The following is a 21,177-nucleotide window of genomic DNA, read 5'->3' as shown; positions in this document are numbered from 1 at the left end:
AACCTTGCTGATGGATTAACTCCTAAGGCTAGAGCGTAGCTGAGACAGTGGCCCTGTTGACTGTATGTTGAACTAAGCAGGACTCATGATGTGAAGAGCTTTCAGGACCGATAGCCACTACAGCTTTAATAGAACAGCCTTGTGCTTATGGACATCGAGTGATTTAAAAAAAAATGTTTTTTGCTAACTATATTAGGTACTTTGTGTAATTTTCGTAGTCTTGATGCTTTACTGACGTAAGAACAGTCTGTCCTATTGCACACAGCTAGAGGAAGGTGGCCTGTTATAAGAAAATACATATAATAAAAAATCAGTGCCTTGTTCAAATTAATGTTACATTTCTTGTAAGGTACAAGGAAAGGAGAACTTGAAACTAAATGGAGGACAAATGTCACAGGAAGTGGGAGCTGAGATTATAGACTGGGAAAAGAATGGTAAAGCACAACAATTATATATACACCCACAAAACAGACAGAGTTAGCCTAAACTGTAATTCTATCTCGGTTGCTCAAGGACACGAACAAATCACTCAAGCTTTGCATTAGTGTCATTTTGGATTGTGTCATTAGTGACATTAGAAATTCTGTACGGTTTCAGATAAGAGTAAATTAGGTGTTTGGATGCCCAGAATCTGGTCTCAAATCCATTCATAGTGTAAATATAAAAACTATTAATTGGGTCTGCAGGACCCAAAAATGTGGGCGGCATGCTAGGGATGTATGTATATACATGCACATGCAAGATTTTAAAAAGTAGCTAGTGATTTTGGGTGCTCAGCAGGGCCGGCTCCAGGCACCAGCAAAGGAAGCAGGTGCCTGGGGCAGCCACTAGAAAGGGGCGGCAGACTGGGGCGGCACGTCCGGGTCTTCAGCAGAAATTCAGCGGCAGCTGAAGCACTCCGCTTTAGTCTTCGGTGGCAATTCGGAGGCAGCTCAATCAGGTTTTTCTTTTTTTTCTTTTTTTCTTTGCTGCTTGGCAAAAAAGCTGGAGCCAGCCTTGGTGCTCAGCCCCTTCTGAAAATCAGGCCACTTTAAGATGGCTTTAGTTGAGCACCCAAAATTGCTAGTCACTTTTGAAATCCAGGCCCAGGTTGTTCTCTTATGAAGAGGTCACACACTATATTTTAGAACTGACATTACAAGTGATATTTTTTTTTGAAAAGGGAGGGGAAGCAATATGGTGAAGCTGAATAAAAGTTATGACACTAAAAGCAAACAGTTACTCTGTTTTGGCCAGAGGTGGACAAACTATGGTCCACGGGCCACATCCGGGCCACAGGACCATCCTGTCTGAGCTCCCAGCTGGGGAAGCTAGCCCCCAGCCTCTCCTCCGCTGTCCTCACTCCCCCACAGAGCCACCCCACAGCACTCTGGGTGGCAGAGCTGCGCGCTCCTGCTGAGCAGAGCGGCAGCATGTCTGGCTTCAGCTGGCGCGGCAGCCAGACAGGCTGCTCTGCTTGGCATGGTAAGGGGTAAGTGGGCTGGGGCTGGGGGGGGTTGTAGGAGGGGCAGGGGCCCCCAGGGGGCAGTGAGGGGACGAGGGGGCAGTTGAATGGGGCAGAGGTTCTGGGGGGGGGGCGGGGTGGTCAAGGGACAGGGAATGGGGGGGTTGGATAGGCATGGGGTCCCAGGGGGCCTGTCAGGGGGCAGGGGTGTGGATGGGGTCAGGGCAATCAGGGGACTGGGAGCAGGGGAGTTGGCTAGGGGGTGGGGTCCCAGAGGGCGGTTAGGGGCAGGGGGTCCCGGGAGGGGGCAGTTAGGGGACAAGGAGCAGGGGGAGTTGGATGGGTCGGGAGTTCTGAGGGGGGCAGTCAGGAGGTGGGAAGTGGGAGGGGGCAAATGTGGGGGGGCGGGGCTAGGCTGTTTGGGGAGGCACAGCCTTCCCTACCTGGCCCTCCATCCAGTTTTGCAACCCCAATGTGGCCCTCAGGCCAAAAAGTTTGCCCACCCCTGCTTTAGGCAGTGCACACTTTGGTCATTCAGTTATTGTTTATTACGTATATTTGTATTAATTCAATTCTTCTAGCTGGTATAGCAGGAGGGCTTTTGCGGGGGAGGGGACTGAACGATGGTGAGGTCTCATACCACTCTATGAAAACTGGGATGAGCAGGGCTTTCCAGGTCCAGAGGACTGCATGGAAGGAGAGCCATAAAAGCAGGGGGAGGAGGAAACAAAAGGAGCGCTGAGGCTGGCTTTGAGGAAACACGAAAGATGACAAGGTTAGAGATGGAAGCACATTTTTGATCTAGAGTAAGGGATTTTCTATATGGTGTGGAAATGTGCACTATGGGTGTGTGTGGGGGGGGAGGGGGTTGATTTTTAAAGCACACCAACATGTTGCATATTAACTGGTCCAGATAGACCCTGCCGGTGCATGTTAAAGGTTCCCCAGCATGCATGAATAGAGAATGTTAAAGTGCACTAGAGACCCTTTAGTGCACACCAGCTGGGCCTGCACAGACCAATCAATGCACAACATGTTAGCAGGCCGTAGAACTTACATCCCCTTAGGGGGCACTGCCCTGCCATGTAGATGAGCCCTGAGTCTACATTTCTCAGGTTCTCCAGAGTTGTCACTGTAGCGTTGTACTATTAGGAAACTGCCAGGCATACCTATACTACTATTCTATTTACTATATTAGGCTATGAACTTCAGGGGAGAGAATCTCACCCCTGGGCTGTTCCTTTTACGCCAGGTAGAAGAGCAGGATTGATGTAGCTGGGCTGTAGAAGTAAAATGGGGATAATGATACTGCCCTCCTTTGTAAAGTGCTATATAATTATTATTGAAATCCTTGAGTCTGGCTGAGGGAGGATTTCCCTTGCACAAGAGGGCCATAAAATTACTTTCTGTGAACCCCTTTCAAAATCCTAGTGAAAGGGCAGGGCTGCAGTACTGCTGAGATGCCATCAGCCTGGGGAGGATTCTGTAACTTGGCCAGGTTTCTACGAATGCCTAAATTATGCAGTGGACCTCTCCAGACTCTGGAGGATGGGAAGGGTGCAAAAGTGATTTAAAGCCCTCTTGGCCTTCTTCGCCCCACCCCTCCCCGGACTCCAAGAGGGAACTGTTTTTTTGTTTGGCATTCGCGGAAACATGACAATTGTCCTCTGCTTTAAACCCTGGTTCACTTTTTAACATTTTTTAAAACAAATATTTTACTATGAAATCAACCAAAAATGAGAACTTTAACTGCTATGCTAGACAGCTAAATGGTTAATGTAGAAAAAATAACCCCCACCAAGCACACAATGACCAGCACTGTAAAGGCATTGGGTATCCCCCTCCTGACCACAAGGAGGCATAAACATGCAACCACTGCATAAGTCTTGGTAAGATATCACTGATATGGAACACGTATTAACGTTTCAAAGACTCACCAGAAACTCTTGTTTTAAAAATGTAATTTAATCCATTAATTCTACAGCAGTCATCATACACATCAGCACAATACTTAAGTACATTGGACAGGTATCCAAGAAAGATGCAATTACCCAGCAATATTCTTTTGTTAAAAAAAAAAAAGAAACAAACTTCTAAAGATGTAACAGGAAAAATATTGGTTACAATAAACAGCAGGTTAATTGACTAAACATGTCACTACTTTTCATTATCAAGTTAAAGGCACTTATCATGTTAACAAACTCCAATTTGTCTAGGCTTCCTGTCTCAAGTGCCCTGAAATCTAGAGAGGACTGAAGGCCAGATCTGATCTCTCCTACCTTGCTGTAAAGACAGCATAACTCCATAGAAGCTAGTGGAGAGTAGGGTATGTCTGAGATCAGAAAATGACCCTTAATATGCAGGCAGTATTATAACTCCTTAGTGTCCCACAAGCCATTTGGCTAGAAGCAAATGTATCTTGCCACAACTGTTGTCTGCTCTGACAGCACTGGCAAAGGTTTCCTGGCATTTGGACTGTATGGTCATGGCCCAGTTTTCCTCTCACTTGTGTCTGTTTGGCACTGATGTAATGGCATTGATCTCAATGGCATTAGCCCAGATTTATACCAGAGAAAATGAGAAGAGAATCAGGCCCTAGCTCGCTGGATCATAAATATGAGCCAACTGCTGCACTCAGTTGCTGATATACCATTGGGCCTGGGACTGGTGAGCCTTTGCTTGCCTGAAACAATGCATTATTCCTCATTCATCATGGGCCCATTGCTCACCTCTGTCCCAATTATTTCACAGCAATGAACCAAAACAAAAAAAAATTGAGCCGATGCCTGCATGCTTGGCCATGCTGTGCTGTGAAATGAATGGCTGTTGTGAAGAACTGTGCAAGTTAAATTATCTATTGCAGGCCTCATTGCTATGCTGGACCACATATTTGGAAGAAAGCTCTTTAGATGTTTTCCAAATCCTCCCCTTGGATTCACGAGTGGCATGGATTGTGTGTATTTAATGGGAGCTACATGCAGGCAAGCATATGAGGGCTGAATTTGGCCCTTTCTGTAGTCAAGGGAGATTGTCTAAGTGAGCACTGAGCAAAAAATAACTCAGATCTGGCTGCCCCTTCTTTTAAAAACCTGCAGAGGGAACTGAGGTGGTTGGGGGAAATGCGGGAAACATCACAAAGGCTACCTTGCACTTTCCCAAGATTATCAGGTTTAGGAGATGGGGGCAGGATTTGTTGAAAAGCAGAATAAATGGAGGTTGGGGTTGGTGACTGACTGCCAGAATCTGTGATCTCTAGTGGCTGGCTGGATGTCATAGCCAACCATGCAAAGGCCTTTCCATAACTTCAGGTTTAGGGCCCCCTCATCCTGTCCCTAGAGAGCTTGGCTTCATATGCTGACAGATACAGCCCATACTTTCTTATCCCTGGAACAACCATTATAGGAGATTTGCAGCTTTGGCTGTATTAACTTTTGAGCCCATTTCCTGCCATTTGGTGGGAGAGGGTGGAGACTATATGCAACTGGCACTCCCACCATCTACATGAATCCCTGTTTCCACAAAGGACTCTTGGTGCAGTCCAAAGATGGTGCCATGTCTGCAGCTGTCTTCCCCATGCCCCAATTCTGGGTGAGAATGGGGAGAGGGACTCATTCAGACAGGAAGATCTGAGCCTGAACACAGAACACAGGACTTTGCACCTTTGAAAGCCAAGAAGACCAATGCTCTTTGCAGGGATGGGGTGAATCAGATGGAAAAGGCCTATTGACTTATCTAGTTCATTCACGTGCAAGGGCCGGGATTGCATTTAATAATGTATTTTCTAGAGCTTCATGGAAAAACTGTCCCTTTACGGAGCATTCGGGTCTAACCACTGTTGTGGGTGTTCACTGTTCTCTAACAAATGGATTGAACAGCAAATCCCTTTTAGGGATGTATTCTTGCTTTGATACAGGCTTGGGACTCCAATTATTTTTAATAGGATTTGTGTTTGCATATTGCAGGAAGGGATCCCATTAAATCTTCAGTGCTACACTTAGCAGGAAATTAATTCTTTATAATAAATCAATACATAATGACTGAAGGTACAGCTTCTCATAGAACACAGCAGCACTTGCAGTCGAACTGCCAGACATGTTCAGTTGGGCCTTGAGGTTCATCCAATGACACTATTCATGAGACATATTTGTCTCCATTGCACATATTCATTTCTTATAGCATCTCAGTAGTGTTATATAATCTGAAAGTCTTTATCACAGATGAAGGTATGTGAGAGAGGTGTTGCTAATGTAACTTTATTACTGTATGTTATCACATACACCTAGAGCATACCAGGATTTGGTTTGATTTTATTTAGCTTAGCCCAAAGTTTTCAAATTTGGGGCCTCTAAAACAAGCACTTTAAATCCACAGTTAGGCACATAAATAAATGGCCTGGTTTTCAGAAACGCTGAGCATCAACAACTCCAATGTTTTTAACAGAAACTGCAGGTGCTCAACACATCTGAAAAACAGGCCACATAAATAGGTATCTACATTTGTGTGCCTAATTCTGGTCTCCAAATTTGATAGTTTTGGCCTTAGAGCACTGAAGACATGGAACTTTACAAAGCAGAAATATAAAAATAGTTGAAACCACAGTGCACACACAATGTCAAGACAACCAAGAGATACAAGGAAATAACATCCACAATATTTTTTCTGCATAGATTCAAAGAAAGCAAAATAAATAATCTTAATTTTACATTCCTGTTTTATATGTATTCTATAGGCTAGCTCAGCGGTTCTCAAACTCTGTACATGCTATGGATCACTTCTTAAAATAGAGATGAGCTCTTTCCTGGACACTTCCCCCTTCCAATTTCCAAATCCCAATTCAAGTTTTGGTTATTTGCAAAACTAGTCTCAGAACAGTATTAAGGAGACAGAATGAAAATCAACTTCTTAGTACATTCCCACATTTTTTTCATGTGCTATTTACTCCCTATCTCTGGATGCATAGAAGGAGTTTACAGGTGGGATTTTCAAAAGGACACAGTGCTGGCCTAACTCTGGTCCACTGAAGTTAGTGGGAGCAGTTATATCAACACTGAGCCCTTCTGAAAATCCCTTATTAGTACTAAATCTCTCCTTGGTGCCTTTCCGCACCTGCTTTCATCTGCACTTTGGTCATATCCACCGGTGTGTTTGCTCTCTCTCCACTTTAGGTGTCATCTCTATATTTGAACCCAGAGCAACACCAAACAGAGAGCATCCTGATGCAGCCAGGTGTGCTTCATTTATTCAGTTTAAAAATAAAGTCCTGGACTGGACTACAGACAGCAGGGAACATCACCAACTGGAGACTGACAGATGCTTCACTAGCATGACATGCCTCCTGAAGGGATCCGCAGATTAGTTTGAGAACCCCTGTGCTAACTTCAACTTAGTACAAAACTGTAGTGGCAAATTCAGAGCAATGACATTCTTCCTGCCAGACTTAAAGGAAAAACTGTGAACACTTCCCTCTTGAAAAGCTGCAAAGCAGCAAATATTTTCTAATAATAAAATACAGAATGTACATCAGTGCTAGAAAGTGTGATCCATCTACCCCATACTAAAGCAAATGCCATCTGCCACGTGAAGACTACACCTATGCCACAAAGAGAAGTTTCTTACAACATAGTAGGACTCTGTTAAAAAAAACCTACCAAACTCCGCAGCATTTTCGTGCCTCATTTATGGACTGCATAATTGCTGAGACAAAACAAATGTAAATAAATAATTTTATAAAATACATTCTTCATGTGAGGTGAAATTTTAATGTACCATATGGCTCTGTTAAAGCATCCTGAATAATTCGTCAGCCATAACCTTGCTCAAGATAAATTTGTCACACCTCAGAGAAAAAATAATTAAAGCAAAATGTAAAAGATAACCTGTTTTGCATAATGTATATTTCAGCTGCTGGCTACAGCTATCTAGTACTAGGTACAGATAGATTGACCTGGTATGTCAGCATGAAATCAAAGAAATCAAAGACTGAAGAGAATTTTGTTTATCTAGTCAGTCCTTGTTGCCCAGACAGATGTAGCAGATACTAAACTATGAAGACACTGTGATCTCAGCCAAAAGGTAGTGAAGTGGTTAATTACCATACATGATACATTTAGTGTGTTAAGATTTTGACACATTTATATTTTTGACAGTTGGTGAGTTATTTGAATATTTAGCCACAGACATTAAAATATAAAAACATCTAGTGTATGTGCCTGCTGATTCTAACAACAGTCATGATATTAGGATTCCCAGTGAATACTATATATAAGAATATCCTAAGTCCATGTCACATGTACTTTATGAACTTACAAATAAATAGATCTACAAAAATCTGGTCCTGTCTCCTTTCTCTCTCTCTCTCTTTTTTTTGTAAAATGCAATATGCAAAAAAGGCTCTTTCTGGTGATGAGAAATTAGGAATTGCACATTTAGTAGGATGAATATATTACTGGTGCAACACCTAAGTCAACCACTAGTCAACAAAAAGACATCATATGAAACAAAATTTTAAATTTTATTTTACATATTTATACATAAAACTTTCAAGGTAACTCTCTGAATCCAACTGAATGTTAATAGCACATCTAAAAATGAATGTCAGGTAGTCAACATTCACAAAATGTTGAAAACTGATTAAAATATACATATTACTGAACGCTACAATTTCACTACGAGGCAGGCATTTTTTTTGTTTCGTTTTGTTTTTTTTCCACTTGTATAGCACCGTCAATTACAGTTTCTTTGTTTAAAACTACAGTGAAGAATAAAAAGTAGTCAATGATAAAATACTGTTCAACTTAAAATCTCTAAACAAACAAAAATAAAGGTAAACTACCTTTTCTTCTTATCCATGGTTTGCAATGTTATAAGTACTGTACAGTTTTGTAATAATATTACTAAAATGCCTGATATTTAGTGGCACAAGTAAAAAATTAAAATAAATTAAGGAGCAGAGGCCAATCACTGGACATAAAGCTTCAGACATTATCAATGACTAACACTCCTTTTCTTGTGCGCCACCTTGAGCATCAGCATTTGTACAACCATAGAAGCAAAATAAATGCTTGCTTATTCCGATGGCTTCTTGCTTTATTTTGCTGGCATTTTCTCTGCCATGTGCTTCTGCTGACTTTCAGCATGTCTGAGGAGGGGGAAAAAAAGCTCTGTTACTCACTGCCAAGAAAAATTAAATAGACTATTCAATATCTTAAAACATACTTCAGCCTAAATAAGGCTTCCCCAGTGAAGAGAATATTAAGCAATCAAATATTACAGTGTTCAGATTAGCTTAGTGTAACATTTCTTTCATGACCTTGGTCTGGTTACCTAGTGTACAATACATGTCAAGAGGAAAGACTAAAGGAAACTCCTGGGATCATATAACCTGCAAACATTTTCCCTGCTCCCACCCAAGGAAAGTAAATTTGTTAGTTTCAGAACAATTAGACGGTGAGACACACTGAGGAATTAGCCAGGAATTAGGGTTGACACTGCATCCCTTGCCTTTTGGTGACATGACTATACAGAGTAATATAACAAAGTGTAACAACGAAATACACTGATATAGAAGATGTCAAAGACACTTCCAAACGTTTAAACAATTTCATTTACTACTGATGCAAAATGCTTTCAGAATGCTGAAATGCTTTTGGAAGCACAGAAAAAGAAATAGACGGAACATCAAGCAAACCCTGCAAGGTATACAATGTGGTGTAAATCATTGTGCAAATTCATATTCCCACAGTACCCATCACAACAAAAAGTACATACAACATCCTAAATATTATTTGACAACACAAGCAGCACTCCTTACTAGGATCCCTCAGAACTGATTACTGTCCAACCACCACAACTAGATAATCCGCTGCTGTTTGTCCCAAAGTACTGGGTAGCAGAGGCATTAGCTGCTCTACTTCAGGGTGTGGTCAGCCCTGCTGCTCATGTGAGCCTCAAGTGCGGCTGTCTCCAGTTGGTAGCACCTAACAAGGGCCCCTGCTCAAGTAATGAGAAAAGATCAACAACAGGGTTGAGTTGTGGCGGGGCTAGGAGGACGCGAGCACCCACCGGCACCGGGGAAAGTTGGTGCCTATGGCCATCATAGTACTAGGGTAAAGGATCTCACACTGAGTGAAGGAACTACAGGTTGATCTCATTGCTATCAGTCCCTGGAAAGGTCTGCGCTTGTGTTCTGCTTGGTAGGATACAGCCACTCCTTAACAGACATCATTGCTGTGGACAATCAGATTTCACTAATGAGTGGTTGACAACAGATGCTGTCCTTACTCCCTGGCTTCTGGCTGAGCTGCACAGAGAATTTAACTGCCTGCTTCATGTCGCATATATAGACATCAAAGCAGCTTTTGATTCAGCTGACAGATCAGCACTTCGGTTTGCACCAAAAGGTCTTGGCACATCAGATATTCTGCTAAATCTGGTGCACGATCTTCACATCAGTACCAGTGCGAGAGTGCGTGCTGGTCAACTGTTTTCACTGGATTTCTACATAACCTCAGACGTGCAGTAGGGATGTATTCTCACCCCATCACTATTCTGTTGCGCTATCAAATGGATATTAGGACTTGCAACTCCACGTCGGAATCAAGGTTGGTCAAAAAGTGTTCACCGACCAAGACTATGTTGAAGACACTGCCTTGCTTGTGGACAAGCCAGAGACTTTCAGCCCTGTTTCTAAGTTTCTAAGGTGCCGCCCCCATTATGAGGTTGAACATCTCATGGTAGAAGACCAAAGTCCAGAACTTGAGCTGGGTCACCAGAACCCTGATGCAGGTGGGTTGTACAATGCCATCAGCCGTGGTCGCGGTGGCTTGTGTAACACTTCTCAGAAGACCATGAGTGTTTGATGATGATAGGGAGAAATGCCTACAGGTCAACTCCAACCCCTCTTTCCTGTAAGTTCACCCAGGCAGGTGTGCTGCTGCTGACTTGGAGGGGGCCTGGATGAATGCGAGGATGCCCAAATTGTACAGCTCAGAACCCTGCTCTGAATGAACTCACTGTGAGACAGCATGCAGGGGCAGACCAAGTATCTATTACTGTGCAAATCCTTCAACCCCAAAAGGTGGGACTATGTAACAGACCAAGGCCAGGCACAGAATTTTCACTTAAATGGGAGACTCTCTGGCACATAACAGTTATTTTGCATAAAGCTATGTTACAATGCACTTGGGATCTCTAACGGATATTTACTTGTGTGTGCCCGAAAGGAGACTTTATAATTATTCAGCTCCACTCCTAACCCTGAATCCTCCTCAGTTTTACTGTTATTCTGTTAATTACCACATAGTGACTATGCACATGCAAGATTTCTAAATGAGGAGTCTTTCTTTACTTGTGATTGCAACAGAGGTGAGCCAGGACTGCAATATTTAAAAGCACCCATAGGTGGCATGTAAACTACTTTGAATGATGGTATTTGACTTAACTACACTCCAATTACCGTATCATTTATGACAAAACTTTTCCCAGGTAGTGGCTAACTGTATTTCAACCAAATATAATGCAACAAAAAGGTCTTAAAAAAATCAAAATCAAACATTTCACACCATTCCCCCCCCATTTCCATATCATCAAAATGGAGTTCTGAAAATATCATTTTAAAATAGATGTTTGTTTAAAAATGTTTATTCAGAAAGATTTTAAAAAACTATTAAAAATGTTTTTGGTGTCCCATACAATTTTACATGGGAAGTTTAATGCTGCAGTGCTGAAAATACTAGCTCTGACCAATATGCACTGGAAATAATCCAACATCTTTTTAATCTTTATTATGCAGAAAACTTTAAAATCTGTTAGATTAACTGCCATGATATTATACAAGTTAAAAATATCCCTTAAAACATGTCAGAGATTATAGATTAAGTGGACTTGATGCCTGTATTCTGGCATGTTTTCTCTCAATCCACTGCTTAATATTATTGTTATATCGCCTTGCAATCCTTCTGGTTGCAAAGTCTACCTCATCTAGCCTGTACTACACAAATCCTATGGGGATTTTTTTAAAAAAAAACCTTTTTGATGTGTTGCGATTAAAACTTTCTGGCAGCACCAAAGCAGATTTATTCTTAACTAGCTTCTATTCTCTACCTTTCAGAAATGACAGTGCCAGACCTTGGTAAAGCAAAACATCAAAATTTTGGTCTCTAGGGATATGGAGTTGGACAGCTAGTTGATATTTCTCAATAGAACGTTGCTGAAAATCTTTAGGATTGCCTGTGGCTGAATTATTTTGCTGCTGCAGAAATGTAACACTGATGGAGACCACTGTGTAAAAAGATATCCAAAGGGTTAAAAGTCACGCCCTGAGGAAACACAGTCCCTGGCTCCAGCCTGCTGCTCCTCCCCAAAGTTAACCCAGGGTTCCCATTTCCTAGCGGTAATCGTCTCTGAAGTTCCACTTATTTTACTGTGAGTGCTTTTAGAGAAAATTGTGGCTTAGTTTTAGCCATGAATTGGGTCCAAGAATAGGAACCTTCATCTGGTGAATGACAGCAATTACTTAAATATTATTCTGTATCGATTTGTAATTGATTTTTTTTATTGCTCAAAGCACCCACTTACCTTGGCAGTGGGTTCTAATATAGATTTCTTAATAAAACACACAAAATAACGGTATGAATTGCAATAAAAAATATGTAATGGAGGATCAAAGTGGTAACTTAAGTTTTTAATGCTTACACTGGTGATCCAATATGATATTTAGCAGAAGGAAGATTTGTTCGTTTCAGCCGCTCTGTGACAGCTTACAGATACAGGGTTTACCCATCACCACCAACTTTTAGGCCTGGCATTCTACCCAATATTGCTCCAAAAAACCAGAAAGTATATTAAACTTAGAATATTCTTAGCAGCAGTGTTTAACAGAAGATTTTACTAACCTGGTCAAGTCTTCAATGTCTACCAGCATTGCATCCTGCTCTGTGTGCAATTCATCTCGAATAAGAAGCAGCTGCACCAATTCTTCATTCAAGCCTGGTACCAAAGACAAGGATTTTATAATTTAATTCAATCACAGATCCAGGGATTAATGATTAGGGAATCTGTTAGCTCCTCTTAAATCATTATGTTGCATATAGTAAAGAACTGCTTACATGGAGAAGCAGAAAGATTCCCTACGTAAGGTTTTGGTCTCCATAAAAGGAAGCATATTACAAAATGGAATAAAAGTAGTGATTATCTATATTGCTAATAGAGCTATAACAAATATGCACTTTTAACTACTATGGGTCTCATGAAATAACTGAATGTAGCATCCTCTCAACTCAAACTTTAGGTTTTAGCTAATCCATCTACTTGAAGACAGTTGGAAAAGACTTTTGGTCCGAGTAGCCTCTACCCACTAAGAAAAAATAAATCACTCATTAGGAAAAAGTGTGTGAAAAAATAACCTAAAGTAATCCCAAAAGAAAATGTCTCTAGAGCATAACGAGCTTCCTGGAACTCTCCCCTTCTCAATGCTGCCGTAACTGCAAGCCTGACACTGTTCTGTAGCCCAGAAAATCTGCATCCTCATCTGAACACAGACCTTTTCTGTTCAAAAAGGAGAATGGAAAAGAAACAGTGTGAAGAAAAAGGGCCGTATTTCAAAAGAGCTCAGATAGATGAAAGAGCTGTACTTCAGTAAAAGAAATCAGTGGCAGATTTGTGGTAATGCCACTACAACAGCCTTTCTGACCTCTTGCAGCCTATAATCAAAAACCTGTGGTTCATATCTACTTATAGGTTAAGGAATGTAGTGATTCTAAGCAAAAATATAGCCAAAATGTGACACAAGTGACAGTGGGTAACTGTATAAATGTTACAGGATGCTTGTTCTGCTCTGCCTGGAATAAAATACATTGCAATTCAGAATGGAGTGCAGGTAGGTTCTTCCTTAATACAGCAAAATGATATGGTGAATCATTCTGGAGAGTGGTAGGGAACTACTGTGTTTCTGACTGACTGCTAGCTAATCCAGAAAACACCACAAAGGAAAGTGCCTTGCTCCTCCTTTGTGTGCACACACAAAATCTGCCTTTCAAGCTAGAAGCAACACACCACAATTCAACAGATAACGGTAAACAGAAAGGGACCTGGGTGGGGAGCAGTCAAGAACAAAAATGATGCCTGAATGAAATGTTCAGAATAAAAATCTAGTGATATAGGTTGTGGCTTTGCTAATGATCCCCTGTCCCGCTCAGAAACCGAAAATAACTGAATCAGAGTAAAATTGATTTTTGACTGATTCTCTCCTTTATGTGCCATTCACAACATATGTTCTAAACAGCTTGACTGATGTCCTAGAATATAAAACGAATATTCCAGTAGGGTTGCTCAGAAACAGCAGCCTCTGTTGCAGGACTTCAGGGAAAAATCATTTGCATCCCCAGCAGAGCACCAGGACAGTAATTAACGAGCACAACAATCTAAGGAGCAGTACAGTGCCCAACAACCCTAGTCCAAAATTAATTAATTCTTAACACTGGGAGGTGGACATCCCTTGGGAAAAACTGTATCTATCAGACAGCAAGGAGAGATTGGGGGAAGGGGGGACACATTACACTCTTCACACACAAATGTATGTGATGCAGTTTTATTAATTATTTATCATTAATGACCACCCCCCACATGATCCCACCCCTAGCCCGGGATTCCCACACTCTCCCCGTCGCATCCCTTCCCACCTTCCCTGGGAAGGGACAGGGGAGGATGTCTCTGGCCTGGCTGGAGCTGCTCCGGCAGGCTGGGCAGTGCGCTGCGGCCGCAGCCTGCTCTGGGGGGCGGGGCCGAGCGGCACGGCTGCAGCTGCTTTGGAGGCTGGGGGGAGAGCAGCGTGGCCAGAAGCGGAGAGATTTTGGCCCCACCTCTTCCCTTTCTGTCTCTGCTGGCTGTGCTGCCTCTCCTTGCTCCCTCTGTTGGGGGGGGGGGCTGTCTCCCACCTCTCTCTCTCTATACCCGTTCATAAGCCGACCCCCTTCTCTGGTGCTTCCCTTTTTTACTAAAAAATTCAGCTTATGAACGAGTATATACGGTAAGTTTTAAAACATCAAACCTGTTACATATGCACAAAGAACTGCTCAGTTCACCTAAGCAAATGGATCAAACTTGTTTAAGGTGCAACTCCACTGACCTCATCAACAGGGCTGATTATGGCCCGAGTTACTTTACTTACTACTATACTATACTAATCGTGTAACTTCGGATTGTTTTATCATATGAATAGCTAGGAGGCCACACACTTTGTAGCTTGTGTAAGCTGAGCTCATTGCACACGTCAGGGGCTCCTTGCATTCTTCCCTACAACCAGCTCTGTGTGCCACACTCCTATCCCCCTCTGTTTCAGGGTCTCATGAAACTCCCCCAGCCCCTCCTTCTCCCTGGGACTCTGTGTGTTCCCCCCATTGCCCACTGTTCTACATGGTAGGGTCCCCAATCTCCTCTCTGCGCCCCAGCTCTGTGTGCACACCCCATTTCCCTCCATTCCCTGTGCGTGCATCCCTATTCCTTCTTCCTCAAGTGCCAGGATCCTCCCATCTCTCCTCCAGCAGGGGCTCTGTGTCCCCTACCTCATACCCAGATCCCCATTCTCCCCCATATGCCAGAGGCTTTGTGCCATGCCCCCGTTCTTCCCAACCAGTATTATTCTTTCTGCCTGGGAGATAAGTCAGCATGTCTCAACTCTATTGGGACCATCTGCAGAGCTGAAACAGGAATACTGTTATGCTAAAAGGGCTTAATTGGTGCCATCAACCAGTTGTTTGAGCTACATACAGTTGCAGAGGTACTTGAAGCAGTGGCTGTGTTAAAAACCGATGGCCCTGTGTCCCAGTTTTCCCTCTTGTTTGGTTTTCCCCCAAATCAGTAGGATTCTGCCCAGCGGCGGCTCCAGGCACCAGCACTCCAAGCGCATGCCGGGGGCGGCAAGCCATGGGGGGTGTCCTGCCAGCCCCTGCGAGGGTGGTAGTCAGGCAGCCTTGAAGCCGCGGGACCGGGGACCTCCCACAGGCAAGCCGCCGAAGGCAGCCTGCCTGCCGTGCTTGGGGCGGCAAAAAAGCTAAAGCCGCCCCTGATTCTGCCTACTGATGCCTAGAACAGCCAGTGAAATTTTGGAATTGACTGGATGCGGCATTTAAAAATGATCACATTACATACAGACAGCAGTGACGGTGAGCTGAGTTTTAAGGCCACACAAGTTCGGCCAAATATAATTTTTCAAGTTAATACATCAAAATGAACACACAAGATTTACTTTCTTCCTGTGGTAACATACATGTTGCGCTTTTCCCCACACCTAAGTTAATGTACTATAGCCAATTAAAAGGAAAATACCAATGAATTAAAACAAAAATCACTTACTTTCTATTTGTGAGTGGAGATCATTGACTATCACTTGTAGCTGCCCAATAGTCATATCTCTCAGGTCAGTGGGTTTTAAACTTCTTTTCATCAAGCATTCACTTATATGAGGCATATGTGGCAGCTAAAGATGGATTAAAAGTCTTTTAGGTTATTATTACTTCAAATGATTTATATTTCTAAATAAAAATAATAAAAAATGTGTTGACATTCCAAGTACTACCCTCCCCTTTCCCCATCCCCTACCATGCACATGCTTTCATGTAGCCATAGAAAGCCCATTTACTGAGACATCCAAAATGAAAATCTGTGATTAATGTTTAAGTCAACCTTTCAAAGGAAAGAACAAGGATGAATAAATCCTTTTATGAGAAGTTGTCACAAAAATAATCATCCTCCCTGTAGTTATAACCTTCTAGCTTCATCACTTCATTTCCCCCACAGATATCACTCCATAAATGACCCAATACTGTGACCCATGTTGACTCTGCAACTACTGATTGAAATTTCATACCTAAATCTCTTGCTTTATATGCAGTTATACATGGTAACTGCACATCCCTTTGGCATATATGGATATTCCTAACTGAGCCATTTCTAAAACACTAAGAATCAAGCTTAAAACAAAGCGTTTAGCCACTGGACTGTATCTACATCATCACAATATAAACGTTGATGTGGCATTAAACTAGACAAGTGTCAACTTAAATAGAAACATTCTTGAGAAAAGTCATCTAAAAAGACAGCTGTTACCAATTACTGACAGTTGAGAATTAAGATACCATTTTAATTCTCAATCAGCCTTTATGTTTAACACGGGCAGACAGGATAGATGGATGGTTAGCCTTATTTTTTGCTGCTCTTCAGAGAATGATTTATACCAGTGGTCTCCAAAGTGGGGTGCACGCAAGATGATCCATTGGGGGGCATGGCAGGAGTGCCGCCGGAGGGGGGAAAAGAAAAAGAGGGGGGGCGGCCAGAGGAGGGAGGGAATGAGCGAGCAAGGAAGCTGCCCCCACCCCTACAGGCAGGGCCACCCGGAACGCAGGGGCTTTAGGGGCTGCAGGGCCCTGGCCTGCAGCTCTAAAGCCCCTTTCGGAATGCGGCCCTGAGTCCTCCGGCCCGTGGAGGAGCAGGGGCAGCCGCGCAGCCAGCAGCCGGAAAGAAGCGGCACTTTCCCCTTCAAAGCCGGCTGGAGAGAAGCAGCCGCTTCTCTCTGGCCACTGGCTGTGCAGCTGCCCCTGCTCCTCCTGAGTCCGCCGGCCCGTGCTCGCAGGACCGCATTCCAAAAGGGGCTTTAGAGCTGCAGCCCAGGGCCCTGCAGCCCCTAAAGCCCTTGTGTTCCGGGTGGCCTCGCCCCCAGGAGTGCGGGGGGGCAGCTCCCAGAATCATGGCTCCCAGAATGGTGGCCATGGGGACGGTGCTGCGCTGCGCAGAGCCACCTGCACGCCCCCTGCACCAAACAGGAGCTGCCCCAGGTAAGTGCTCTGCACCTCCTGCCTGCCCCAGCCCTGAGCCTCCTCCCGCACCCCCACCCTGAGCGCCTTCCCACACCCTAACTCCCTCCCAGACCCAGCACCCAACCCTGAGTGCCCTCCCGCACCCTAACTCCCTCTCAGACCCTGCACCCCCACTCTGAACGCCCTCCCGCACCCTAACCCTAATCCAGACCTTCGAATCACTGTATCACAAAGTGTTAAACCAAGACTTTCAGAAATAATGAAGCATATTCAATCACGTTGCTCTCACTAAAAAATATTAATTTTTTTGAGAGCAAAAAAGTTTTTTGTACCGTTAATAAATAAAATACAATAAAAATTATTTTAAAAATATTGTTTATTTAATCTTTATCTCATCCTTTTTAAATTTCTTTTTTTGTATGTTTTATAATGTACATAATATATTAGTATAGTAGTATATGTATATAATTTATACATAAATAAATATACATATATTGGGGGTGCGTGCTCAAAAATTTTTTACTGATAGGGGTGCGTGATCAAAATTTTTTTCCTATATTACATTACTATATATGTTGGAAGAATGACTACAGAGTTAAGGTCTCATCTTTAAAATGTACATTCTACTTTCAAGTATTTTTTTTTTTTGGTTTTCTTTTCATTTCTGCTTAGCAGAGTTTTGTTTCTGCTGCATTTATTGGTTCTTTAATTGCTAATCTGAACAGATTTGTGAATAGCAGTAGTAATGATTATATATTTATCTCTTAGTTCTCTCTATATATACACATTACACACACAATTAAAACATTAACACAGGCTTATATAAAAAGTTAGTTCTCATTTACTGATAATGGGTGGATGCAAATTATCTCCTAAAATAACATTTTGAAAGGCTTAAATGTTATTAAAAATTATATGCATTTTATTTTTCAGCACACGCTGAGATATGATTATATGTGAATAAATAGTGCTTCACTCGTGGGTAATTCCACTGACTGCAAAAACATCCTTTTGAAGTACACTGTATTGTCATGCTTACTCCATTTCTGAATTTGAATATCTTTATTATTTTGTCAAATCTTCTAAAGCTGTTATTCTCAACCTTTTGGGGATCAGGACCCATTTGTAAATGTTTATGGGCTGTGGTAACCCAATAAATAGTCAGGGATGGAAGCCCTGGGGTGGTTTCGGTCAGGTCCTGCCCGGCACTCACCCCACAGTGGCAGGTCCTGTGCTGAGGGGCTGACTGGGCTTGGCTCTCCGCTCCGGGTGTTGCAACCTCTGGGGTTGCAGAGCCGCTCAGGTTTGGCACTGCCCCCCCTGGAAAAACTTGTATGAGTGGACTTGTCACCTGGCTCATGGGGTTGCAGTGCCACTCATTCAAATTTGACCTACCAGGACTCCCATCATCATGAGGGCTGGGCCAAACCTGACTGGCGCTGGTACCCTAGAGGTTGCAATATTTGGAGCAGTGAGGTGAGCCCAGCCAGCCCCATGGGACAGGAGCCACAGGTTGAGAAACCTTGTTCTAAAGATGATAATTTCCAGCTGAATAATCTCAGATAATTTTGTAACAACTAGGAAAGCGTTTCCTAAGAATCTCTCTCTTATAAACAAACAGATACACATATATGAACATTCATCCTCTAACTTGTAAGACACAGTTTGGCTTCATTATTATAAAATATTAAGTATGGGTCTGATCCCGCAAATGTTTACTAGCAGGTGTAGTGCTTGATCTAAATAAGACTACATGTGGCAGTAAGCACTGCACCCAATAAAATGTGTTTGCAAGATAGCACCTTAAAGCTAGATGATGTTTCATTGTATAGAATTTATTTTCCCTACTTTCTCAGACTGAAATGAGCACTCAAAATTATTTTAAGTGTATTTTACTCTTTGTAAATAAAAAAATCCTTTGTTCATGTAGTATTGCAGATATTTGGATGCACTAGTACAGAATTTGGATAATTGGAAAGAATTAGTTATTCTCAAGTGGTTAACTATTCCAACAATAAAACAACAAATTATTAACATTTGGTGGTCACTGAATGCATACTGGCTTTCGGGTTGATACTCACAAGATCAGCTACGGGGGATTTTTTCCTGTTCTGCTTTTCCACCTCCACTTGCATTTTGGCCATTGGTTTTGCCATAGCCAAAGCCATTTTGGCTTCAGCTTGCAGTTTCTTTTGTCTAGTGAGAAAATCCATGTCATCTAGGGATTCAGATTCTTCTTCAGTAGTGTCTCTATCAGAGTAGGAGGAGCTTTGCTTGCTCTAGGAAAGTGCACACACATCAGTTGTAAGTGTATAATAATATTCACACTTTAAGATAGACAATATTGTAAGAAATTTTAGCTTTAAAATTCTCACGTATGCAAATAGTGTGATTTCTTCAGGGAAGATGGAGATCATTTAATTGTATTTATTTGCTCAACAAAATGATTTTTATATATCAAAAACCATTTTTCAAGATGCTTAATGCTTAAATGCTAATGGTAACTTGAGTTTTAGTTAGGGAGAGAAAGCTGCTAGATCAGTGAGTGTTTGATGCATTGAATCAAACTCTGGGAAATCCCAGGGAGGCCCTTGGGTATTGTTAATAAAGGGGGGAAGAAGGAATTGTTGCAGATCTGCTAATTTCCTTGTTACAATATTGTTCAGAAGGAAGGGGTGGTGAGAAGCTGATGCTGCTCCATGCCATCCCCTTCCTTACTGTTACCAGCCCATAAAAGGAGGGAACTTATTCACATATCTAGCACATCTGAGCTACCTAGCAATATCCAGTTTGTTGTAGCTGTGTTGGTCCCAGAATATTAGAGAGATTGTGGGTGAGGCAATATCTTTTACTGGATCTCTCACCAACAGAAGCTGGTTCAATAAAAGATATTACCTCACCCACCTTGTCTCTCTATCTAGAAATAGTTTGCCAACTGCAGTCAGCAGTCAAAATATTTTTACAGATAATCAAGGACTGTTCTTAAGATAAGGAGATGGTTATAAAAACTTAACAAGCTCCTTTTCTGCTTATATCACTGCCAATGTATAACTTTTCCCAATCATAACTTAATTTATACCTATCTTAAATATATTAAGAATGGCACATGCACGTGCTAAATAATTATTTAAAATGATAGAAGCTCATGTACATACTTGTGCTTTAAAATCTTTTTATTTCTTCACTAAGGCCTTTTGTGAAACTAGTTATCAGACCTACCATTGGAGACAAAGGCGTATCCAAGCTTGTTTCAGTCTTGCTGTCATCGGCATCGCTATCCTTGTCACTACCACTGTCATTTACAAAACAAATCTGCAGGTTCATCCCACTTTGTAGCCTGGAGGGGGAAGAAAAGGGACAGGTGTTAGCAGCATACTCTCTCTCAACAACAAATCCAAAGTACTGTCACAGCAATCACTGTTGCTTAACAAGATGTGCTAACATATTAGCTAATATAGGAGCTCTGACCTAAATCAACACTGAAGGTTTAACTGTCTCTATCAACATATCCTTCTGAGAGCCAGACTTATTTCTAGCAGAAAAGAAAATGCTAGAGTGCCTTAAGCACAAGTTATTTAACTTTAAAAAAAAAGCCGTCAACTTGATTTTTTTTTCAATTTGTGTAAAAACAAAAAGTGTTTCCAATAGCGTTTTTTTTTTTGAAGGGAAGTATTTGTTTTTAGACATAATAAAAATTCCCCATGGTATTATTTGAAACCTAAACATTGCAGCACTAAACTTGAAAGTGAAATTGACTATAAACAAAAGTGTAATTGAATTAACTGATTCTCAAGATATAAAGAGCAAACAAGGAGTATAGTGTGTCAAGTAAAATTCATTCACTTTTAATAAATCTAGGGTGTTCTTAGGAACATAGCAAAAGCAATATATTTAACACACAGGGCCAGATCCTCTGGTGTGACA

At 42.1% G+C, this 21,177-nt stretch overlaps 1 protein-coding gene across 5 annotated transcripts in view; it reads right to left on the bottom strand.

Annotated features, from left to right (window-relative positions):
* Positions 1-3,388: 3,388 nt before the first annotated feature.
* The window catches only part of LOC123377422 (schwannomin-interacting protein 1), a 121,678-nt gene continuing 103,889 nt past the window's right edge, over positions 3,389-21,177 (bottom strand). For all 5 annotated transcript variants that reach the window (XM_045030325.1, XM_045030324.1, XM_045030327.1 and 2 more), the window contains 5 exons: positions 20,473-20,590; positions 19,335-19,532; positions 15,794-15,917; positions 12,337-12,430; positions 3,389-8,582 (listed from right to left, as the gene is read on the bottom strand). In XM_045030325.1, coding sequence (XP_044886260.1) covers positions 8,531-8,582; positions 12,337-12,430; positions 15,794-15,917; positions 19,335-19,532; positions 20,473-20,590 — 586 coding nt within the window. In that variant the 3' untranslated portion in view covers positions 3,389-8,530. The remainder of the gene's footprint in view (positions 8,583-12,336; positions 12,431-15,793; positions 15,918-19,334; positions 19,533-20,472; positions 20,591-21,177) is intronic.

Source organism: Mauremys mutica, chromosome 9 (genome assembly GCF_020497125.1).
Source record: "Mauremys mutica isolate MM-2020 ecotype Southern chromosome 9, ASM2049712v1, whole genome shotgun sequence".
In the NCBI taxonomy this organism is placed as follows: Eukaryota; Metazoa; Chordata; order Testudines; family Geoemydidae; genus Mauremys; species Mauremys mutica.
This window is presented reverse-complemented; position numbering and strand designations above follow the sequence as displayed.